This window comes from Lepidothrix coronata, unplaced genomic scaffold, assembly GCF_001604755.1.
Source record: "Lepidothrix coronata isolate B3197 unplaced genomic scaffold, Lepidothrix_coronata-1.0 Scaffold24, whole genome shotgun sequence".
Taxonomy (NCBI): Eukaryota; Metazoa; Chordata; class Aves; order Passeriformes; family Pipridae; genus Lepidothrix; species Lepidothrix coronata.
The window spans coordinates 6,854,748-6,879,412 of record NW_016690204.1 but is presented as its reverse complement, the minus strand read 5'-3'; the positions used below and the strand labels follow the sequence as shown (position 1 = coordinate 6,879,412).

At 41.7% G+C, this 24,665-nt stretch overlaps 1 protein-coding gene and 1 long non-coding RNA gene across 7 annotated transcripts in view; one reads left to right on the top strand and one right to left on the bottom strand.

Moving 5' to 3' along the window:
• Positions 1-1,019: 1,019 nt before the first annotated feature.
• Positions 1,020-24,665, top strand: part of MKL2 (MKL1/myocardin like 2) — a 71,259-nt gene continuing 47,613 nt past the window's right edge. For 3 of the 6 annotated variants that reach the window (XM_017809019.1, XM_017809013.1, XM_017809020.1), the window contains exons 1-4: positions 1,020-1,097; positions 4,040-4,084; positions 4,396-4,464; positions 20,772-20,945. In XM_017809019.1, the coding sequence (XP_017664508.1) occupies positions 20,792-20,945 (154 nt within the window). In that variant the 5' untranslated portion in view covers positions 1,020-1,097; positions 4,040-4,084; positions 4,396-4,464; positions 20,772-20,791. Of the gene's footprint in view, positions 1,098-1,671; positions 1,797-4,039; positions 4,085-4,395; positions 4,465-20,771; positions 20,946-24,665 lie in introns of those variants that run through there. The other 3 variants (XM_017809015.1, XM_017809014.1, XM_017809016.1) reach the window with 3 other exon arrangements.
• Positions 11,486-24,665, bottom strand: part of LOC108494441 — a 64,509-nt gene continuing 51,329 nt past the window's right edge. The window contains exon 4 of the long non-coding RNA XR_001873846.1: positions 11,486-11,605. This is a non-coding gene — a long non-coding RNA (uncharacterized LOC108494441). The remainder of the gene's footprint in view (positions 11,606-24,665) is intronic.

The window sequence follows — 24,665 nt, the reverse complement described above, 5'->3', positions numbered from 1 at the left end:
ACCTCAGACACTGACAGCTAAGCCTGAAGGTAAAACGCACGAGGTATGAGTCCCATCTTGTTTGTGAGTGTTTGCACAGCCGACATTTGAAGCCATGCCCTGAGTTTTGCTTCGAATTTCAAATTCGTGGAGGGGTGCGCTGAGGGCCTGAGCGATATTCACCCCAGCTCCCCTCAGCCTCCACCCGCCCCGGGCCCGATTCCCGGGCACGGCCAGAGCACCCAGGGCCACCTGGGCAGGGGCGGCCACAGCCCTGGGGGCCACTCGGCCAAGGAGTGGCTGTGAGGGACGGGCCGGTTTGCCCGGGACAGGGGAGGGACCCCCGAACGTTCAGAAATTACCTGTATGAGGAACAGTGTGGCAGCAGGACCAGGGCAGGGGTTGTACCCCTGTGAGGGGGACACATTCGTGAGGCCACACCTCGAGTGCTGTGTCCAGTTCTGGGCCCCTCAGTTCAGGAAGGACATGAGGGGCTGGAGAGGATCCAGAGAAGGGCAGTGGATGTGGGGCAGGGTGTGGAGCACAGGTGTGATGAGGGGCAGCTGAGGGAGCTGGGGCTGTTTGCCCTGGAGGGGGCTCAAGGGGATTCTCATCGCTCTCTACAATTACCTGAAAGGAGACTGTAGCCAGGTGGAGGTCGGGCTCTGCTCCCAGGGAACTCGTGACAGCATGAGAGGACACAGGCTTAAGCTGCGCCTGGACTTTAGGAAGAATTTCTTCACAGAATGGGTGATCAGACATTGGAATGGGCTGCCCGGGGTGGTGGTGAAGTCACCGTCCCTGGAGGTGTTTAAGGGACGACTGGCCGTGGCACTCAGTGCCCTGGTCTGGTTGACAAGGTGGTGTTGGGTCACACGTTGGACTTTTCCGACCCAGTTTTGACTCCGCCGTTCCGCTCCGGGCGCGATACCCACGGTGCCCTCAGCGCCGCTCTGAGGGGCGCGAGTGCCCGGATGTGCGGCCCCGCCCCCTCGCCCGCCCCCCGCCTCCCACACGCGCGCGCCCCCGCGCGCGGCCCCCGCGGGAGGGGCGGTTCCGGCGCAGCGCTCGCGAGAGGAACATGGACACGGACATGGCCGCGGCCGCGCCGGGCCGGGGTGAGCCGGGGCGGGCGGGGGGCACCGCGGGGCGGCACCGCGCGGGGACCGCGACTCACGGGCGGCAGCGGGGCCGCGGGTCGGGCCGGGCCAGGCTGGTGGGGTCACCGGGCGGGAGCTGCTCCGCCGCCCGGCCCCGGGGTGGGCTGCGCCTCTTAGGGAGCGCCGGGGGCGGGCAGGGGCCCTGGAGGGGCGCGGGGGTGGTGGTGGGGCGGCCCCGCAGCTCCGCCGGCCGCTCCGGGCCCCGCGCAGGTGGAGCTGCCGGTGCCCGCAGCGCCCGCACCGCGCCCTGGGACGCGGCTGCCGCGGCCCGGCCGCGGGTGGATGTGCCCCGTTGTTTTATCGGTATTTGCTGGAGAGGAGCACACCTCCCGGGGGACGCGCGGGGCCCTGGGCAGCAGGGCGGCAGTGCGGGCACGGCCCGAGCCCGGCCATGGGAGCCGCGAGGGGAAACCTCTGCACGCCGTGACCCAGCGCGGGGTCACCGAGCTGTGGGGAGAGCAGCGGCTGTTAACGAGCTCGGTTTGTTGTCTGTGACACACGGGGTTTGGGTGGCACTTGGTTAATCCGTTTTAGAGTGGTCAGGCACGGAACAGGTTGCCCGGGAGGCGGTGGAGTCACCATCGCTGGAGGTGGTTCAGTGGTTTGGGGGTTACAGTGGCAGCGCTGCGTTGGTGGTTGGACTGGATGATTTTAAAGGTCTCTTCCAGCCTTGACGATTCTGTGATTATATCATCAGCTCTGTTCACACGTGTATCCACAGCCCCTGTTCGCACAGATCTGCATCCCAGGGCCAAAGCACTCGGGTGGCACTCGTGGCACTGGCATTCTTCGGGATGCGGGGAACGAGGTGCAGAGCTGTGCTGCAGTGCCGTCCTTTCTGCCTTTGCCTTTATTCCATTTATCTGGGTTTTGCATTGGTGTCCAAGTGTGCAATGCAGAAAAGTGCTGTTGGTCTATCTTAGTGCAGTTGAGAGGAAAACCATGATTTCCTGGCTGCAGCAGGCAACTTCCAAGATTTAAAGGAAATAATTTATTTAGTCACAAAGTAAACATTAGAAAATTATCTTTTCATGCGTGTTCAGCACAGAGCACCATGAAATCTCATGTGTCAATATGTCTAAAATACTTAAGACTTAAACATCACTCACCTCTTAAGAAAAAAAACAAGCTTGCACTGTCCTGTGAGTGTGGCATGTTCCAAAGTTCTTGTTTATGGCAGGTGATCACACTTCTTCCTGACACTCTCTCTTTTCCTTTAAGGTGGAAAAATGCACAGTTTTTCAATTAATTGAGGTTTTAAAGCTCTCAACAAAGGCACAGCTGGCATTTGATAAAATTACTCTCTTAATGTTTGACATTTTATCTTGTTCCTTTCTGAAGTTTTCTTTCCTGTGTAATTAGTTAGGGCAAATTGTGATTTTTGTGGTATAACTTGCATTTAAAACTTGACAGAGTGCTGTCTGGTAATGACACTGGTTACTAAGCAAATAAACACATCTGGAAGCTGAAGATCCCTGGTATGTTACTGGAAGTGCAGAACAGCTTTGAGGATTTGGCAGTATTTAGAGGAGTGTAGAAAACAACTTGATGCAGTCATCCAACAACACGAAAATCACCTTAATGTTTACCTTTTTTATTTGTGGGATTCCGTTGAATGAGTTAGTATAAAAAAGCTTCAAAAGTGGAGGTTAATGCATGGATATTCAGACAAATTTAGTATTTATATGCATAAAATGCTTAGTAAATTGGAGCCTTGGCTTGTTAGTCAAGCAATCAAATTAGATAATTGGTGAAATGATGGATTAATATGATATTGGGTAGGGAATGTGCTTGGTTGTGGTTTACGGTTATTTAAACAATGTTAGGATTACTGATGAAATAAATATTGGAAGGAAGAGGGAATATATTTTTTCATTGGCCATGTCTTTTTTTTTAGGCCTTTTTGCCATTTCCCTCTTATAACCTCTTCCTTGTGAGTGGTTTGGTTTGGTTTTTTATATGTTTAGTTTTTAACCTCTGTCACTGATACATAAGGAAACCACAACATCAGCTTCAGCCTTTGGGCATGGAATCCATTAAAAGAAGAAAACCCCAATCTGTAGGATCCATCCCTGGGAACAAACAGAACATTGTGTGGCTGGGCAATGCATGGGATGTTTTAAGGCTGATACCTTTGGCTTCAAACCCAAACCAGGAAAACCTCATTAATGTTATATGAAACAGCATGTGATAAATTCCAGCCTTAAAAATAACTGGTTTCTTGAACTTTTCTAAATTTAATATGCTTTAGGTTTCTATTGACATCATCATATGTCTGTATATGTATATTTGTTCACACATACTCTAAAATGTACTAATAAATTAAATGTAGCTGAAGGAACAAATATGTTTGAGTTGTCACAGCAAAAAGACAAAATGTCATGTGAGCAGTTTCTTTTCCTTTATAAAGGGTCCATTGCATTGGAATCTGTAGAAAACTAGAATATATTTCTATTATTAAATGAAGTTATAGTGCTTAGATATAATTGGCACTTAATCTTCCAAGTGTGAAGACATTCCAGCTGTAAGAAATTATGCAAGATGGACTTAAAGGAGCTGGAACTGGTCTTCTATGTTGTAGCTGAGTTAAAAGAAGAGGGTTTTACCACTGTTATTCTTGCCAGAGGTAACTGGAAGGACAAATAAGGTCTTAGAATTTGAGTAGTAACAGAAAAGGTGCTAAAAGATTTGCTTAGAGCACATTAGAATCAGTTTACTCTCAGGAGTTTAGCCTAGTAACATACTTTAACATCACAAACCTGCAAAAACTGAGAAAGGTGAATTAATATTCTTAGGGCTTTAATTTCTTAAATGGACTAGAATATGTAACTTTGAAAATAATGAATCCTTGTGACATTTTTGTGACTTCTGTTTTTCTTCTTTACTTTCCAACTGACCAGAAATGTGCTGAAACGGACACTTCAGAGGGGGGCAAGAGATACAAGGTAAGTGCTGTAGCTTAAAATAATTAAAACTTTCTAAATCCATTTTGTAAATAAAGCTATTTTTTTAGTGAGAAGTGCATCCCTTTAAATTGTGCTGCTTTTATAATCCTGTTAAAATGGCAGGTTTTCCAAGAGATATGTTCCTATACAAACAGAAATTTGGAGATATGTAGTACCTGTGTTACATGAACTAAGAGAAAGTTTCTGTGATTATATGCTTTGGCATTTGATACAAGTAATTTTTAATTACCTCTTAGAATTCTGAATTAAATATTTATATGCTGATTGAACAATATTTTCTCTTTTTAAAGGACTGTCATGCTTGCAAGCCTTCAGAGATTATATTAGACTTTTTCCAAATGTGAATAGTTTTGCTGTTGGTAGGTAAAACTTTGGCCTATGGAGCATTTTGTTTGTTTTTAACAGTTTTTCTGCAGTGATTCAGGCTCATCCCAGCCCAGCACTTGCAAAGGGCCACCAGACCCAGTGTGGTTTGGTTAAATCAGTCCTGGTAGAGATGAGGAAACCTCTGTTTCAGAGGGAGTAACCAAAGAGTTTAATGGCTGCTGATAGTGCTGTCTCAGGAGGTGTTAGGGAGGGAAATCAAGCAGCTCAGTAAAACAAGGAATTTAGGTTATTTCAACTAAAACATTCTCAGTTTTGGAACTGTGTGCCTCTGTGTTCTCCTGGTCCCCAAACAGTGAGAATTCTGATCCTGCTCCTCCTCTTGCATGGGGAAAAACGGCTTTGTTGGGGGGATGAGAGGGGTTGCCTGATTTTCAGATTAACTGAGACAGACCACCAAGCTTAAAATCTCCTTGATAATTTCTACTGAGGCCCCCTTAGATGGACCAGAGCATTGGTTCCACACACTGCACGTGACTTTCATGGCTAAGAACTGCTCCAGAGACTGGAAGGGACAGCAAGACATACAAACCACCTTCTGTGTATACCCAGTTTTGTATCTGGAGCATTGATGTATTCCAGCATACCCCAAAACTGCGGTGTTAGGCAAGAAAAGAGCAACTGGATACACTTGCAGAGAGGGGAGCTTCCTTTAACCTGAAGGCAAGGGGTGTGGAGGGTTGTGTTCGGGCTGCACGAAGAGCAGAGCAGGTTGGTTAGACTTGGCAAACCAGTTCACTTGGTGTGCTGGGTTAGTAAATCTACAACCCTTGTCTCTGACTGGGAGTGTAGCTGCTGCTCTCCTAGCAGCGTGCCCAAAAAAAGAGATCAACAACTGAAATTAGGCCTATTTGCACTTGACAGCCATGAATGTTTCATGTTTGCTTCTTGAAATGAAACTATTCCGTGCTGCACTGCGGACAGGGAAACAGTATTCCTGGCCTTGTTTAAGCCTCTTTAGCACCTGAAGTTCAAGAGCCAAAATTGCCTTGTATTAGTTATGGCATACAACATTTCCAAACTTTCCTTCTGTGGTGAAGATTGATGGCTTCTGTAGAACTGCTCCTTGTGGTTGTTGAGGCTCTGTCGAAGCCACAGCCACAAAAATCTTCCATATCCTGAAACTCCAAAGCAAATGCACGTTACAGAATTTATTAAAGTATTCACATTCCTGTTATTAAACCCAGATGTTAATGTAACAGTTTTGCACTTGTGCAATAAACTGGGTCTCTGTGATTGTTGACTCAGTGGACAGTATTTTAAGATTTCATATTTGGGTACTTGGCTAAAGCCATTAATTAAATGTTTGAAGACGGGCTTCAAGCTGGGCAGGATGCCAAGAGCAACAAAGTGAGAGAGAAGTCACAGTTGAACTGATTTTTGATCTTCACACCAACTAGTGAAACACCAATGAACAAAACGCTAAAAATAAAGACAAAAAGAAAACGTGCTGCTTTTCTATCCTTCTAAGACTGAATTTGTGAGATGATTAGCCCTAGTTTATATACTTATATATAAATATATATATATATACACACAGACATGTGTTTTTATTCCCACATTTTGTTTCTAATACTAGAAGCCTGCTGGAAGGCTGGGGAACAGTTGCTAAAAATGTGAATAAAAATTCTAGAGACATTAAAATTAGTGTGCCAGTCATTCTTTACTCTAAATGTAAAAGAGGTAGCTCATAAAAATTCAGCAGAGAAACTCATTAAAATGAGTTCAAGTTGTTAGTGTATTCCAGTAAAGTCCAGTTAATACCCATAAATGTTTCTTATATCTCATGAGTGGCAACTTTTTCAGTATTTCCTATAGAAAAAATAAATAGAAGAGATGTAGAATTCCAGCTGCTGACATTCTGACTAATTTTAAAAATGAAGATGTGTTGCTTGGTGAAGTTGCAATCCAGCAAAGCTTTAAGCATGTGTTTCTGAGACTAAATGGGGTGCACAAAGTTGAACACATTCTTAAAGCTCTTCAGGATTTAGAGGCACATGTCAGCAAAGCTTTAGGAAAGGGATAGTTGTGATGTAACATAAGCAGGGAAATGGGTGTGTAACTGTGTCTGTGGTGGGGTCTCCTCACTCCACAGTGCTACAGATGCAATTCTTTGTGTGAGTAATCCCTCACACAGAGGTGTTCAGAGGGAATTATGGTATCACTGTCTTTACGTTCATTATGGTTGGTCTGAACTGCACTATTTCTGCATTATTTTAGGAGTTTTTGAGTGGAGTAATAAATCTCTCTGAACTATTTTTGAGTGTGGTTTTTCATTATGATATGTCACTTGGGATGTTATTTTTTAGGATATTCTCTTTAAAAAAATATCATTTTAAACGTATTTTTCTATGGAAAGTACAGCTCAAGACAGGTACCCAAGAAGAAATGCCTCAGTGTTTTGCTAATGATTTCCAGTATGTAACTTGTACTCTTTGTACAGCCATACTCTGTATAAATATCCTTAGTGTGTTTATAAGGTTTTTGTTAAAGCCTTGTAACCTGTGTGAATTAGGAAATAGTTTAAAAAATCCTTTTTTTAATCAGCTCTTGACACCATTTAGTACTGATGTGTCAGATCTGCTGTTATTCAGATCAATAATATTTTTGGGTGGCTGTATGCTCGTTCACACATTTTCCTCTCATAGTTATACTTGTGCTCACTTCACATCCAAAAGAGAGCAATACATTTTTGCACACTCCTAGTAAGAAAATTCTGAAAATAGATAAATTCAGACCCTCTTTGATTTAGTATGACTGTGCAGCAGCCTTTGCTGTGCAGCTGGAGGCCAAATGGACAGTGAAGGCTGTGTGTTTGCAGGTCAGCTCTGCTTTTAAGTTATTCACTTTTACAGAGTGGGGTGTTTTTAGAAAAAATTGCAGAATTTAATGCTTGTCCTCCAGAGGAGCACATGAGCTTGTACTGATGTAGGTATTTTTGCAAACCTGGTTTCAGGTAAGAAATCCAAATCTTAGATACAGTTTGGAGGTAGTGAAAGTGCTGATAATACTTTATCTCACCAATAGCAAGGAATTGCTCCAAAGGCAAAGGTGATCAGTTAACAGGTCATTCCTTTGGGACTTGCTGTTATTTCTTTACAAATTTCCAATGTTTCTGTAGTTTGGCTCATGTGTTTTAGGTAAGTACTGAGAGCTGCTACAACACAACTTCACAACTGTGTGTGAAGCTCCAGAAAAGACAAAACCTCACCATTTTCTCCTTAATGTATTCAACACTAATTTCATTTGCAGTGTCTGATTTCAGTTCACAGTTTATGAGGGTAGAGATCACTGACTGTGTTTCTAGTAAATACTTAATTCAAGAGAAGTTACTGCTTTATGTTGCAGTCTTTATTATATCTGAATTTGTATGGGTTATTTACAGTAATGTTTCTTTATGTTAATGTCAAATAATACAGCAGCACTTGCATACGAAGTACTGAGCAAACACTGTCAGTGTTTGAAAAATATAAACCATCTTTATGGGGATTATAAATCTTCCAATGTGAATCAAGCCTTAAATAATTCACTCTACAGCTGTAGATGGTTTCAACCAACTTTCTTTGCTTCTGTGAATAACAGTGTAATTTGTGATTTTTGGAATGAGATCCTCCCTCCTCTGCCAGATGTTCCACCCTTCCTCTGTTCTGCCAGTTGAACCATTTGATGGCTCTTTCACCAGGTCCTGTAGAATGTGCCTGATTTTAAAATCTGGGCACGCAGGATTGGGAAAACAGAAAGGTGGAATCTCTGGGAAGGGGTGAAATGCAGATGGTTTTAACCTATTCCAGCCCACAGTTCATCTTTCTCTGCTTTGAGAATGCTCTGAGCAGGAGCAGGGGGAGAATGTGGAGCCCAACCAGCCATCGGACGTGGAGTGTGGATAAATCACGGGAAGGTGCTGCCCTTTGATGCAGACTAACCACAGGGAGACTCCTGGACAGACACGGGTCGAAATTCTGCTGTTTCTCAAATATCTGGGGCAGGTGGAGCCAGAAGGTATTCCAAAAGATACAGTTCCATAAGCATCTCTCATCTGCCTGGGGGTTCTTGGCATCTGTAGTAGACTTTTGAAAGCCCAATCCAAGCCTTATCCTGGCTGGCTGAGGAACATGGTCAGGAGAGGAAAAGGTTATCAGGGAAGGATGGTATACAGAGCATTTGTGATGGGTAAAGTGGAAGCTGAGTTGAGAGGTGATTTAGTGATATATGGAGGATAGAAACAAGTTGAGAATTCAGGGAGAGGAATCAGGAATGGTACTAAAGTGGTCTGGGGAAGAAAGGAACTATGATCTGATCTAGAAAAGGAATTATGAAAAAAAGGCAAGAGCAAAAGAAACCTGAGCTGTAGTATTTATATCTGACCAGATTATATTTAAGAAATATCTTGTTTTCATGAGAAATCAGTATTTTCCAACAGAGTTTCTAATCAAGCTTTGTAGTATTTTTTTTTTTTATATTTTGAGTGCTGCTCAAAAATGTTTCTTTGAGGAAAGAGTGGGATTGCTTAGGTTTTCCAGCCTGTTTTTACTGATTTATTCATGATTAAAAACACTGTGTGTTTTAGTGTTAGTAAATAGATCAAACCAAAGTGTTTTGAAACACCCTAATAAATGACATTGGATAACTGTTAAATGATGGAAATGCTACAGATCAGAAGACATACTAAAGCAAGATATTTTCTGTTATGCTGCTGAAGACCAGAAATGTCTGCTGTACAGGTAAAAGTATTATGTAGGAGAGAAATTATGGCTCCAAGTGTTTTTAGGCTAATGAGTTCATAAATGGACTGCTACTCTAGCTGTGATGTGTTCAGGAGAAGAAATGGTCAGTAAGAGCTTTTTCATTAGAGTACTGCAGAGGGATAGAAGGAGAATATATTGAAAGTATTTCAGCCTATGTTTTAAGGATTTTTTTTGCATTCTGAAGCTCATGAAGTTTACTCCATGACTGAAGAATATTTTCAGCTGAGGGGAGAGAATTATTCAGCCACTTGGTTGTTCTGACAGAACCCTGTATTTAATCTCTGTGCCACTGGACCTAATTTGCCAGTAACTGATTTAGCTTTGGTAAACCCTTGAAGTAGATGCTCTGGTGGTGTTGTGTTATTATTTTAATCATGCATTTATGAACATTATTTTCCTAAATTAATATGATATTTGGAAATAATTGGTGGAATGAATGAAGGTGTTGCAGTCAGGTTTTCTCATTTTTAAGTCTACACTTATGACATTTATATCTTTTAATACATGAGGCCTTTTTCTCTGTTTAATAAATTTCTGTTAAGTGATTCTTGAGATTTTAAGTATTTCTAAGGGCCATTATGTTTCTTCCTTGATCAGCTTATTCTTGGTTACTGCCATTTCTGCATAAACACAGGACTTTTCCCTCTCCTTTATAACTGAGGAAAATGAGAATGATGATTGTTTTTTAAGGGGAAGGTTTACTGGCGCTTTTTTACTTCAATTTGTATTACAAGAAAGATCCCAAGAAATACAGAAATTAGATGTGTTACAGCTGCTAAGTGTAGCAATTTGTGCCGAAATCTATTGTAAACAATGTTCTATTTCTTATTTATTTATTTTTAAACAAACAGCTTTGTAAGGAATGAAATATTGGAACACAATAGTTTAACAGATAAGACTTCTTTGAAAGTGGCCTTAGGCAACATAAACTCTCCTGACCCAGGGTTTCTGCCCTGTTAGTCTTTAGCTAATTTCAGTATGGAAAATGGAATTCCAGTTCATTTTAGCTTTGGAGATCGTGAGAAATTGGTTCTTAAAGCTACAAGGGCATGGACTGGGGATTATAGCATTAAACTGTTTAGAACATCAGAGTTTTCAGGCAACATACTAATAACATCATTTTTCTGGTTATTTTAGAATATGGGTGTTGATCTGGAGATTAAACTACATCACTTATACTCTTGGATCTGTATTTATAAAAAAATAATAAGTGATATTCCTTCCTGTGCTCTTACCCTGTTCACAGGGAGTATTAATGTCCTTGTTAGAAGAAATGTGCTTGATTTGAGAAGTTAGTTTGGCTTTTGTTTAGTAAAGAGTAATTTCATCTTTAACCAATTTATTTATTTTTGTGTTACAGCCATAATACCATGTATGTGGTGTATCTTCATGCTTAATTTCCAATATTTAGGAATCTTGGGGTTGATATTTTGTGGTTTGCTGAGGAATTTTTCTTCCTGAAAGCCTGTGCTTAAGTGCATGGAATTCAGCATTCTTTCTGTATGCAGCTTTGGTGTTTTTATTAAAAAAAAACCACCCAAAACACTTTAATTCTGGGGAAGATCCTGCAAGATGTTAATCTATTACAACTGATGTAATTGCATTCACATTGGGATCTTTTGTCACTGTTGTATCAAAAATCAGGTCACAATGCAGAGTGGGCTGTAAGCAGGTGAGCAGTGCAGTGTGACACTGTTCTCCCTCCAGGAAAGCGGGAAAACTTTTCTTTCTCCCTGCTTTACCAGGAGGTGGAACTTGGAGAGAGGGGGTCATCCTCCTGGAGCCATGAATCTGAGGAACAGCTGATACAGAAGTGATGAAACAACTGTGCTCCTTCCGTGCTTTTTAGAGTTTGGAATAGGAAGGAATGCTTTTAAGCCAAGCAATTACACATCTCTGCCCAGTTGCAGAGGCAGCTTTTGCTGGAAGGTTGGACCTCACTCTGACCGTAGAATAATGACACATCAGTGGAGAATAATTTATGTGTGTTACAAGAGCTGGCAAGAGCCCAGAGTGGTATTATGGGATTGCCAAAACGTCGTGTCACTGCCCGTGTTTAGTTAAGGGAGATGAGCAATTGTACCACAGCTCATGTGAGGAGTACACTGTTTCAGGGGTGTAGCTGTGAGTACCTTTGGGAATGCCAGGAGAGCCTTCAGAATCCAGGGGTGTAGCTCACCCAGTGGTTTTGTCTAAGCAGGACAGCAGCACTATAAAAAATCATCTCAGTACTTACCCCACCACCTTTAATTAGCCCTTAATTGTGCTTTTGTTGCTATTCAAAATGTCACAGCATCCAGTGTCAAGTGAAGTTCCATGGACTTGTAAACCAGATACATTCATGGTTTTGGACCAGGTCTCTCTTTTCTTTCTAGTTAAAGGAGATAGAATGGATGAGAAGATTAAATATTTCTAATAACTTTGAAGTAAAACCAGTCATTTGAGACAAATACGTGTCGTAAACCTCTGTCATGATTTTACATGGTGGGTACATGATCAAAAATAGGAAACAAAAGAATATTGTAGAACTCTAAGCAATTATAGTGTAAATCAGGTAAAGACTGCACAGTAAATAACTGCTGCTCTAGGATGTACAGCAAGTTGATTTTTATCTTTTTTTTAATTAAACATTAATCTGTCACCTTCTAAATTTTTCTTTTGTCCATTAGTGGGTTAAATTTTAAAAGTTTTGCTTTCAGAAGTTAAGAGCAACAAGTTGACTGGTTTCCATGGGAGCTAATTCAAGTTATTGTTTGCATTGTTAATATCTGAAAGTAGATGTGTTGGTGCAAGTCAATATGCAGCAAAAGGTTTGTGAAAGAGAGGTTTTCTAAATTGTCCTAAAGCTCTGAGTAGGGCCTGCTTAACTGGGAACCACCTGCATGAGTGCACTGAATTTTGGGTCAGATATAATCATTTTGATCTTTTCAAGACCCTCTAAATGGAAGTTGCTAGTAATCTCTAATTCTGCTTACCTTATTTTGAATTCATGTCTAATGAGTATTTAGTTTATTGCTGAATCTGAATAGTATGTTGAATTCTGTCCAATAGAAGTTGGTTGTGTTTTTTAAGAGAACAGCAAATATTATAATAATAAGGCTTTGCTAGTCTCTGTAACAGTTTATAGAGCTAAAAAGAAGCAAAGTATATATTTTTCCAGAACTTGCAGTTAATAGCTGTGATTGTGCCAGGCTCCGTCCCACGTGTGGCAGGAGGCAGAGAGCAGCACGGTCAGCGGGAAGCAGCCCTGCACTTCCTTCCTCCTTGACTTCAATCCTTGTGCTTTCCTTGCTTTGTTCAGTTCAAGGGCTTGGTTTACAGGCAGTAAAATAAACAGAACAGCACCTGCAGCTTAGTCATAAATGGGAACATCTCGCAGTAGCCAACAAATGAAATCATGGAGTCGTCCAGCCTTTCCTGAAATGCCTTAACAGCTTTACCAACATTCATTTTTAGAATAGGTCAGTATTTTGGTTATCAAAGGACTCTGAACACGTACAGGATTTGTGAAAGGCTATGATCCAGTTTATTGATAAAAGCTATTAATTATTGCCTGAACTTGTAAAAAGCTCTGTGTAGGTTCTCTTCCCTTTTTTCCAATAAATGCCCACTTGTAGGACATGACACTAAAATGTGTAGCAATCCTATGATGTGTTCACATAAATATTTGACCCTTAACTCCAGACTTCAGCTATCAAGTGCTTTTATAATACCAAAATGAACACTTGGGTTTAGATTTTTTCATATGTTGTCAACTTCAATCACATAAATAGATTCTGCTGGCTGCACTTTATGTTTGCTGGCCACAGAAAATCATGGAGCACATGGGATCTTACTAATTCCTTCCACAGAGTTCTGTCATAGAGCAGAAGAACTGAACTTGCTTTTTGGCAGGTTAATCTGAGTTGATCTTGCAATTATTTGAACACTGCTGCTAAGTGCTTCACATTAAAGCTGATATTAAGGACTTAGGAATTTTTGTTAATTGGAATTTGAGTAAGTTGCTTCTGAAATCATATGTCACTAGGTTTTATTTGTTTTATTGTAAAAAATATTCTAATTTAAATACGCAGAGACTTATGAGGATGAGAAACTGGAAGCATCATTTGTTTGCACCCCAGTAATTCACATGGTTTCTTTTTTGTTTGGTTGGTTTCTTTGTTTCTTTGTCTTGCTAAATTTAGGTATTATAAAACTGACCTTGTGTTGCTTTCTAAGCTGACTCCAAATTAATTTGCTGCCAGTGTTAATATAGGCATTTTAAAGTAGAATATTAAAGCAAATGTAAAATATTGACAATCAACATCATCTTCACAGACTGAAAAATAGGAATGTCACATTTAGATTTTTCTGACCATTTGCAAATGACATATTTCCATGCACTGTGTGTGCGACATCTAAACAAGATACTACTTTGTTTTACCTTTCTAGTTTAAAGTATTTTTTATGAAGCTGTTTATTTCAGTAGAACTGGTGAGGGTATGTGCTATAGCAGCTTTGTTTGATCCAGGTAATCCAGCTGAATGATTTACACTGCCGTAATATGAGCACTGCTGATCAAGAATATCCACAGAAAAGATGAGATGAAATCAAATTGTGCCTGCTCAAAAGGTGATTAAAAGTAAAAAGTTGTTGAGTTGCAGAGTTAGTTTCATAACTTTCTTAAAAGAAGATATGTTTGAAAAGTTTTATGTAATCAGTAAACAATTTAAACATTTGTTTCACCTGAAGGTATTGATTTTGTTTTAGTGATGAATATTGTGCATATTGAACCTTGGCTTCAAGATATTTACTTACAGATATTTACTTAAAATATCTGTAAGAAGTTTAGCATCTTGGATAAATTCTATTATTAATTATCATTTTAAAGCCCTTGAAGTGTGAGCACAGAAGATAATTGTAATATTTACAACTCCTTACAACATTTTCATGGACCTTAAGGTATTTAAACACTACGTTTCCCAACACTGCTCAGAGGTTGATCCTTTCCAGTGCAGGGTTATGTGAAGCCCAGATTTGCCCACCTGCTGTTTGCACAGGTTGGTTTGAGAAGGCAGCAGTGTGAGAGAAGAACAGAAATCATCTGGCTGTCCTACAGACCCAGGGCAGGCTGTAGTTTGCCCACGCTCAGGGGAGCTGTGGGAGGCTGCCTTTGTTCATCACAGCCCCCCTCTGTGCTGCTAATTAATGTGCTCTCAGCAGGGCCCGGCTCATCACCAGGGACCCGCCTTTGTTGGGTTTTTTTGCCTGCAGGTAGCACGGGAGAGAATGGATCACCAGGGGTTCTCCTGACTCATCCCCTGCCCCTGTCCACATACAAGTCATTTTCTATACATTACCTAGTTTATGATGTGCATTTGCAAGTGGAGCTTACTTATTTTTCAGACTTCAGTCAGACTTAAAGATCTCCTTCAAAGAATTAGCAAAGAGAATCTCAGTGTAGCATTGTCATTGTGCAAAAATGTTAAAATTAATTTCTGGAGGTCTTCTGGTGTCTGCTCAGTGGTATTAATTTGACCAGAGCACACAGTTACAAAATTTAATCTCAATCAGTGATTTAGTAAAAGGGGAAATTTTTCTGCACTGCTGACCAGCCCAGTGTGGACTGTGTGTTCCTGGAAGGAGGATGGCATTCCAGGCACTGCTATGATGGGAAGCGTGACAGAACCTCAGCTCTGTCAAATACTTCTGCATATTGTTTTTTAAAGAAATTAATAGTAACAGTGAGTTTTGCATAATGAATAATCCAAGATGATTACTCATGGTTAGTCAGCACTGATATTTCTCATCTTTTTCTGCTTTTGTATAATTACCTCAGTAAAAATAGCTGTATGATTTAAATCCTTGTTGCTTTGTATTTTACCACAGAGATCAACTTAATTAATTAATATCTCGACACTGTGTTTTAACTGTAGGATTGCAATTTCTCTTTCAATATAATAATTTAATGTCAGTTTTCGTGTCAGAGTTCCCATACTGTATCCAAAATACTTCTAATGAGAGAGGCTGGATAAGAAGCCAAGTGCAGGAGTTGGCTCCACTCTGGGAAAAGGAACAGCCTTGTACTGTGTAAAGGTGAATCTAAAATGGTTGAATATTCTCAAGATTTTTTTCATTAAAATTGTCTTCTGGTCTTTTAATCCACTGTGAAATACATGAAATTTGAGCAGAAACCTCAACAAAATAAGCATTGTTTGTGCAACAGAGGCAAACGTAATTTGAGACATTTTCTCCAATCAGTGAAATTATAACTGACAAAAATGAAATAGAACAACATATTCAGTTAATTTACTGATAATGTAGATGATTATTAATAGCGAGTACTTTCCATGTCTGTTATTTTTTGTACTCAGTCATAAATTCATCTTCAGTGGTTCTAAGTGCTCTATCAGAAAGTGGATTTGAAACCTACTGAAAAAAATGAAAAAGAAAAAACAACTAAAAACCTATTCTGCACCAGTTCATTGTTAAAATTGCAGTGCTAAATGCAAAAGGTTACTTTTAGATTTTACATCTTTACTATTTTAAAAGCACCAATATATGACATGGTGCAAAAGACAGGTCAATGATTTGGAAAAATACCTGTAAATGGGTTTTAGATACTTTGTAAGTATTGCCAAAGCTGACCACGGGCACTGGGCTCCTTTGGAGCTGAGAAGGGAAGTTTGCTGAGGGCGTGTCTGTGCTCTGGTGGGACCAGCAGAGCTCTGAATGCAGAGTCCTGGCCCTGCTTTAGGAGAGGGGAATTGCAGTGTGACTTGGCACATTATCTCAGGTGCAGGTCAGTAATGCTCACTGCTCACATGGAAGGAAACTGTAACAGTCCCAAAGTGCTTATTGTGATCTCCAGCCCCACTGCACAGATTTCCAGGTCTTTCCAGGCATTGACAGGAAGATTGAAGGGTTTAATGCAAATGGCCTTCCTTGGCAGCTGTTGGGAACCTGCTGGATCTCCACTTACTTTTGAAGTGTCTTTTTTAGTGTTTAGTGTTTTCTGGCACTTGGAAGAAAAAAAGTAAGAAAACCAAACCAAACCCAACATTTTGCAATTCTAATATTCTCTAAAGACTCTGATGTATTACAAACTGCAAGCTACAGAGTTTTAAATTTTACTGAGTTTTATAAATGTAGAAACTGATTGCTCTTGTTCCCACCATGATTGTGTAAATCCTGTTCTGGAGCCTGGTGTCTAACCTGGTGGCTGGTAATTCCATTAAATCCTGCCCTGTGTATGGTGCCCCAGGTCCCTTGCAGGTGTGAATGAGGGAGCAGTGCTAAGGTCAGCCATGGGACTTGGCCAGAGTTGCAATGCACTGTGGTTCTTGAACTGTTTTTTTCCAATGGATTTCTAAAGTAAAAGCTGATTTCCTACCTCAGTGTCATCCAGATTTCACAGTTTGTGCTGAATAAAATACCAGTTCTAATGTCTCAAGTAGCAGGGAAGTATGTATTTCCCTCCCTTATAAGATTTTTCTAAGGAAATATACTTTGTCTTTTAAAGATAAAATGTTTAAAAATAAAGGAAGCGTTTGTCTTCAGCAGTTAAGAAGATAGCAACCACCTACAATCTGTGAGAACACTTACATAAGGCTCATGCATTGTACAGAGCTCTCGTTTGCCAGGGCTGGAACACTGTTTCTATGTACTTGTCAGAGAAATGTGAACCACAGCCCTCCTTGCAGTGCTGCTGCAGGTTCTATTTTGATAATCTATTCTAAAGGTTAAGTAGGAAAATAATTTTTTTCTAGTTTTCACTTTACTACTCTCAAACGTTTCGCTGAATTCTGTGTTTAAAAAAAAAATCCCAAACCCAAAAGCAACCACCTGAAATCTTTTGGGAACAGTGGAGTATTTTTATTTCAGTTGCCACAAGTAAGTTGGTATTGAGCTTTCCAACAGTTTTTGATACCAAATGTAATGATGGTTCATATAACTTAACCTTTAGATTTCTTAGTTTCAAGCAAGGGAGTGGAATTCTGTCAGACCAGCCTTGTACAAAAGGTGCTTTCTTGGCCTGTGCAGAGTAGAATGCTGAAACTTTAATAGTACGGATTTTTTAAAATTGTATTTCTCCTGTACGTGTTTTTACTGTTGAGATTCAGTTATGTTATAAATACACTTTGTGTATAGGTCTGCTTAAAGTCAGGGGTTCCATAGATAATGGTTACCATCTGTAAATGCAGATGGCAAATATAAAATAATTCTTCAAGATTGAGGAGGCTTCAAATAAATGAGAAACAGGAGGCAAATTGTTATCTTTAATATAAAATATGATGGTATCATGGTATATTGCATTCTAAATCAGAGGGATTTCTCACTTTTGCACATGGTTACTGGATGAAGTCTTTATTGTGCAAGGTTTGATTTTAGACAAGGTGGACTAATGTTTTCTACTACTGGGTTTTGTCTTTGAATTGCTGATGTCCAAACAATCAGTTGCATTGGAAATGTCAGAATGGAATATGGCTTTGGAAGACTGAAAAGAATGGGAGATGTTCTGCATATCTTGAGACTCATTTCATGTGGAGTAAATGCTGCTGCTCGTAGCACCCACTTGATGAAAAAACCATTGTACTCATCTTCCTGAGCAGTTCAGATGAACGTGCTGAAAAGCAGTAGTGTGGCAGTGCAGCAGTGTAAAAAGATGTTGTTTACAGAGTCATGGCTCCTTTCCTCCCTGTTTCTTTGTCTGTTTCTTTGTTTGGAAAGTTATTTATCAAAATGGTTTTTAAGTTTCCCAATTACTTTGTCAATCAATAAGGAAAACCTTATGCCTAAGACAAACTAGTAATTTCATGGATGCCAAGTTTAGGAGTTCTCTTGAGAAAGCTGAAGAGCTGAATTCTTCTTTAGAGTCTAATCAACCAAGAGAAAAGCATCAAATTAATTATTTATATTTTATTATTGCAAGTCTTCAATGTATCATCATAATATTTTTTAGATGTTCTGATCAGTGATTCAGTAAGGACACTGCTTTATAGACATTTTTTCCCTGCTACAAAAAGCCCGTATAAACGTTGTGTGGAGGTGTGTTTTCTTTTTTTGGGGAAGGTCAAGAGAATTTGTTGTTCTAAGCTCAGAAATATTTCCGTAGTTTGATACAGTAGCAGTTCATCAGCAGTAATGAAAAGAATGAGAGCAAAATGTGATTTGAGACCTGACTGAGGAATTTGAGGGATTTAGGCTTTCTGGGAATTCTAGAGCGTCTTTCATTCTAAGATTATGTAGCAACGTTGCAATAGGGTTCCAGTCATAGCAGGAGGGTTGTTCTACTGTTAAAGGATCACTTGGGAAAATGTCTGGATTTTTAACAGGAGAAGGTAATTGCAATATCTGAGCCTTTACTGTGAACTAGAAACTCTGAAATTAGGGTTAGAGTTCTGCGTTGGAGAACTTTGGCTTTAGAGTTTTCCTAAGGATGAAGTTCATGTACTGTGTGAAACCACAGTGCAAACTGGGACCCGGGAGTCCCATGAGCAGAAGAGCAGTTCTGTGTGGAAGGGTGGGCAGGGCATTCCCAGCCAGGCTCCCCGGGGGGTGAAATCACCTGCTGTGGAGGTTTCAGACCCTGACAGGATGAGTTCCTGAGCAGGGGGTAACTCCACGGGACTGGGGGATGGACTAAGTGACCTCCAGAAGGTCCCTCTGAGCCTGATTTACTCACGTTCAAGCCGCAGATCCAGCTCATTTTGTGGGGGAAGTCAGGCTTGTTTTGAATTGTGCTGCAGTGCTGCAGTCAGTCCCATTGCATTGCATGCCCTCTTCAGAGGGGAATCTGGACAATAAACCCACGTTTACGTACATTCCTCAAACAAACCTTAAGAAGTGGGTGTGTAACTAGTCCAGCAGTGTGTTGTAAAGTGATCAGAGTTAAGCTGGTTTAATTTAAAGCATGATATTTAGTTATCTGTCATGGGGAAGATAATTAATCAAGGCTAACGTGCAGCATAACGAATGTTAAACCTTCAGTACCAGAAGGTGTTTCTGTGAATTTCACATGGATTTGAAAGCATGAGTACAGCTCATGTGGCTTAATCTCTTTGAGAGCTGACTCCAAGGCAACTTAGAGCTAATAAATTCTGGATCAAATGCTGTGAATATGAGCAGATAAGCAGCTAAATTTTCTCTTAAATTCTCTGAAGAGTCTTGCTTAGTTAATAATGTACTTAATTTGTATGAGTGAGTGGGAGTTTGAGGAGAGTGTAATGTCAGGAAATCGAGTGAGAGCTGGGTGAATTGTGCTTCTGAAAGCTAAGAACAAAGAAAAAAATCTTGCATAAGAGTAAGTTAATGTGTCTTCATTTAATGTGAAAGCACCAACTGGTAACTCGGGAAAATAATAAAAATTATGCATTTAACCATCCTAATTGTTCTGCTGAGGTGTATATATCAAGCAGTACTTGCTTATATTTCCTGTTTTTCAATTGACGCTTTCAGAACATATTCCTTTACCCGTTTTTCTAGTGTAGGCCATTCTTTGGTGCTCATGATAATTTTTTTGCGTCTTTACTTTTTTAAAATACATAACACTTGAAATATTTTGAGTCTGGTCATTGAAACTGCATTTTAAAAACCTTGGAATACACCCCCCAACACATGTGGTATCTCTGTGCAGCATACTTGAAGTTTGAAATGGAAGGCTGAGTATGGGCAAGCAGTAGTGTTTCTTAAGCAAAAGAATTAAAAATTAACAAACAGTCTAACGATAATATTTCTTCATTTTTATGAATCTTCTTGAATTGGTAATATTGTTCCAGTTTCCAAGAATCCAAGGATGGACTTCACTGAAGTCCATATTGATTGATTGAAATTTTAATGCCTTCATAGTTCTGTGAGCTATGAAAAGCCTGCACCAGTAATTCATAGTTCTGTCTGTCCTCACTGTAGATTAAGTACCACATTAATGATAGGGAGGAAAGAAATAATAAATTGGGGGTTCTATTCCACTCTGTATTTTACAATAAGTAGCTAGTGTGCAGTAAAATTCATTGTAAAACATTCTTGCCTAAACGTCTTCCCTGCTGGAGAGATGGAGGAGCAATTAGTTCTAACACAGTCCTGAGGCAGTGTGAAGTCCTGGATTAGTACTGAAGTTGATTTTGGGTACAAAGGAAAGTCGTGCAGTGCTTCAAAGTACTCAAAACCATTTGTATGTTATCATATATTAATTCAGCATTCTCTGGTATAAGTTACTGAAAAAAAGGGATGTTGTGCTGACAATGGGGCCGTGTCACGGGGTCAGGCACAGGAGATCCTGAGGGTCCACAGTGCAATTGCTGTGCCAGGTGAGCAGGGACACTGTCCTGCTCCTCAGAACCAGGCCACTGTTCAGTTGCCTGTCAATACATTGCTTAACTCTGTTTTTGCAAACCCGTAGTATCTGTGGAGAATCAGTAATAACATCCCTATAATTCTGAAGTTGAATTTTGCGTGCGAAGGAAGCGACCAAACCCCGAACCCGAACGGAAAAACGCGCCAATGTTATTGACGTTTGTTACTCAAGTACAGTGTGATTAAGAGTGCCCTTGTTTTCCCAGAGTGCAGAGGATTGCCCAGCATGGATCACCTGGGGCCCGTGGATGCCGAGGAGGACTCGGGGCCCCCTCCCCGGCTGGCCCCCAGCCCGCACAGCGAGGCCGTGGCGCACGAGTTCCGGGAGCTGTCGCTGCAGCCCAGCCAGTGCCTGCCCCCCCTCACCGAGCGCAAGAATGGTGAGTGCAGAGCCCCGGCTGCTGTGGCCACAGCTGCTCGGGAAGGGTTGGGGTCACTTGGGTCAGTGTCGGACAAAAAAAGACCATTATTGAGAAACGGGGGTTTTTCTGCGAAAGTAATACGGAATTGATGCTTCACGTTGTATCCCACAAAGCTCAGTTCGATGTTATATGTTGAAAACAAACCCCAAACATGATATATATAAAATTTTATGTGTTTGGGGTCCTGGGTGGATTTTAGGGGTCCAGGGGGAGTTTAAAGGCCTCAGGGTAGTTTTTTGGCATCCCAGATGGATTTTGGGGTCCCTGGATGCATTTTGGAGGGTCCGGGGGGGGAGGGTCTCAAAGCCCCCCCAGGTGCCCCCCAGGAGCTGGTACAGAACAGAGGACTTTGAGGGGGTCCCTGGTGGGGATTTGTGGGGTCCCTCTGGCTTTAGGGGGAGTCCTTGCAGCTTTTGGAGTACTGGATGGGTTTTGGGGGTCCTGGCGTGGGTTCTGGGGTTTTAATTTATTTATTATTAATTTATTTAATCTCTGTTTATTTATTTTATAATTATATTATAACATGATCATATATAATTTTATATTTAGAATTATATATATGTGTGTGTGTGTGTAGATATACCTCTGGAAAACTTCTTTTTTCCTAATCGCCTGTAAAACCACAATGGATGACACGGGTATCTGTGTCATATATCATGTGTTGAGTTTAAATAAGTCAAACCTCCAGAGCAGCCAAACTGTCACTCAGCTGATTAAGGGATTTTGGCTGATTTGGTTAAAAGTAATTTTTTTTTGTGGAAGCAATGAAAGTCAGAAGAAAATTGAATGTGATGGATTCATATTAATTACTCTTTGTTTTTACTTTTTACCAAAAACTGGATTTCTGCAGGAGTATTTTAGCATGTCACTATTTTATAAACTCTATGAGCATAAGAGATTTCAGTACCCAGAAATACAGCGGCACTTAATAAAAAGGGGGTTTTTTGGTTGGATATTTTTGTGCAGGAAGCACTGTGCTTACTGGGAGCTTTGGTAGTGATCCTTTAAACCTTTTGTTTACTGGAGTGAGTCTTTTGGCAGTATTCCAGCAGAAGGCTGAGCAATTCCAGTGTTACTCTGCACAGTGTTGTTAAGCTGACTTGCACAAGTTAGTACAGAAACTGTGTTTCCAGCTTTTCCAATGCCACTGGAAGGGTGGGAGGCTCGTGCTTTGGTTTTGTTTAGCATGGAGGGTAACAGAAGTGTGGTGAAGTGGCAGGTGTGTGCCTGGTGAGCCAAGAGTCACCAGAGATGGCATTCCCTTCTCCTTTTATACACTGTGCTCCTGTTCCCTGCCCTGTGTCCCCAGAGATCCCAGTCGCAGAGCAGAGGAGCTGTGAGAGTCCAGGTGAGCAGAGCTGGTGGGTTTGGTGCAGATTCTCACGGCTGAGCCGAAGCTCCGGTGGAACTGATGCCCCTCGAGTTCACAAAGGAACACTTACATGCTGTGCCAACTCTGTTGAAGAGGTTTTAACTTCCAGCAGAAGATCAATAACAAAACAGTTGGAGTGCATTAGGGTCTTAAGCTTTTCCAGTCACTTATTACATGAGGTGTCTCTGAATAAAGACAAATGGATGATTTTGGTGGTGGATGTTGTATGTTGGTCTTCTGAACTGTCACAATTTTAAGGTTCTTTTTCATTTGAAGTGGTTTCAAGTTAATGGCTCTGGGCAATACTGGCTTAGTAGTGAAACTAATTTCAGTTTCTCATTAGCCTGCATCTTCCTGGATAATTAGGCAACACATGCAGTGAGTGCACTGATCATGTAACCCTGTGCCCTGTGCATTGCAGCATTTTGTCTTGCCTGTTCCCTGGAGCCCAACTCTTGTTCCACTTGCTGAAAAGCAGCAAACGTTGCCATTTCGTGGGTTCTGCTTTTCACAGTTGTCACCTCCTGCGTGGACACGGAGATGTGTCTGTGATTCTGGCAGCCTCATGACAGCCATGGGTGTACAGTCCCTGTCTGTCATGTGAGCAGTTGGGGTGCTCACAGAAAGGGAATTTGGGAAACAGGCTCTCATTTGCATCCCTGCCTGGAGGATGCTGGGTTGTGGGCTGTATGTGCTGTGTCCTTAGGAAGGACAGCTTGGGGGAGGAGAAGAGTGACACAGATGAGGCTCTTTGGGAGCAGGAGGGAGAAACCTGGTGACTGAGTGTTGCTGGGTTGGGCTGCAGTGGAGGAAGAGTGCCAAGAGTGGCAGGCAGTGTGGCACAGCTGAAGTACCAGTCAGAACAATGTGCTGCCCACACACTGTGCCACAGCTTCACGAGCTTCTGTCTGAGAGCCAGGAGGTGGCAAGGGAGGGAAGGATCCACTGTCTGCTGCTGACAGCAGGAGGGTGGATGGGAATGATGCTACCTGCAGCTTTCCAACCTTCTGTGTCAGAGCCAAAGGATGGAAAGAGATTACACATGGAGATACCATCAAAAAAAGGAAGCAGCGCATGAGCAAAGGTTTTTGCACGTTGAATTAGTACCTTTGCAGAGTTGGTGAGCGTGCCACTTTGGCTGGTAGAGGGAGGTGTGAAGGTCTGGGTTATTTCGTTATTTCAAGGTACAATTAAAATGGAAAGGTCTTAGCTTGTGTTTTACAGCAACCTCTCTTGGCTCTCTGGTGGCTTCCCTGACTGTCTCACTGTGCCAGGATCTCCCTGTGGCAGTGGCTACTAGTTTCTGAGAGACCTGTGAGCTGCTCCTGTGCAGTTGTCATCCCTGGATGGGAGCCTGGTTATATTCCTGTACTGGACAGTTAACAGGCTGGCTCCTCCCAGGTCCTGACTGACCTACAGCACTCTGGGGGTGGCTGCAGCTCTGCATCTTGGCTGTAAACCTTCTCACATGGTGACTGTGCCTGTTCTCTGTCCTCTGCCTGGTGTGGAGAAACCCGGTTGTTCCAGGCAATGGCAGCTGAGAGGGGTCTGCTTCTCCAGACTCAGAACCAGAGCAGGCCTGGGATTGCCTTCTGGTCCTGTGTGGGATTGTGTATCTTGTAGTGGAGGAGGGTGGAGAAGGGGGTGCTGAGCCTCCTATGGCTCACTGGTGGCTGGCAGCTGCTATTCTGCAGCAGAATTGAGCTAATCGAGAAGAGAGCCAAGAGTCTTCCTGGGTATTTTGTTGGGGAAAAAAGCCTTGGGACAATGAATGTATTAAAGTAAAAACAAGACTGGTAAAGTCTCTATTCGAAGTTATCCCAAAGAAAGCAGTGCCTCTGGCTGCATAAGAACAGGGACACTCCTGTACAGAGACCCTGAGGCACTGAAGGTCAGAGGAGAGTGGCAGCTTCCTGTGGGGCCCGAGAGCTTGTGGGGAACTATAGGGAATTCAGGGGAAGATGGAACACAGACACCAAAAAAACCCAACACAAACCAAAATAAAAACAAATACTCCACATGGTGTATATTGGGTCCTCCCGAGGGACCAGTCGAGTCAGCTGGGAGACAAGGCAGTTCTTAAAATAACTGAATGAGATCCACATCACACTTAACCTAATGATAGTACTTAAATAAATTTGATGATCCAAGGGAATTTTTCTGGCATCTAAAAGAGTCCTGGTATATTAGTTTGCCTGTTATCTCTTATCTTCTGCTCCCTCAGTGTGTAGCACTGGTAATATGCATTCTTGGCATAGTTTTATGGCTTCTGGACAAATTCTTAATCCTCTGTGCAGTTAATAGAT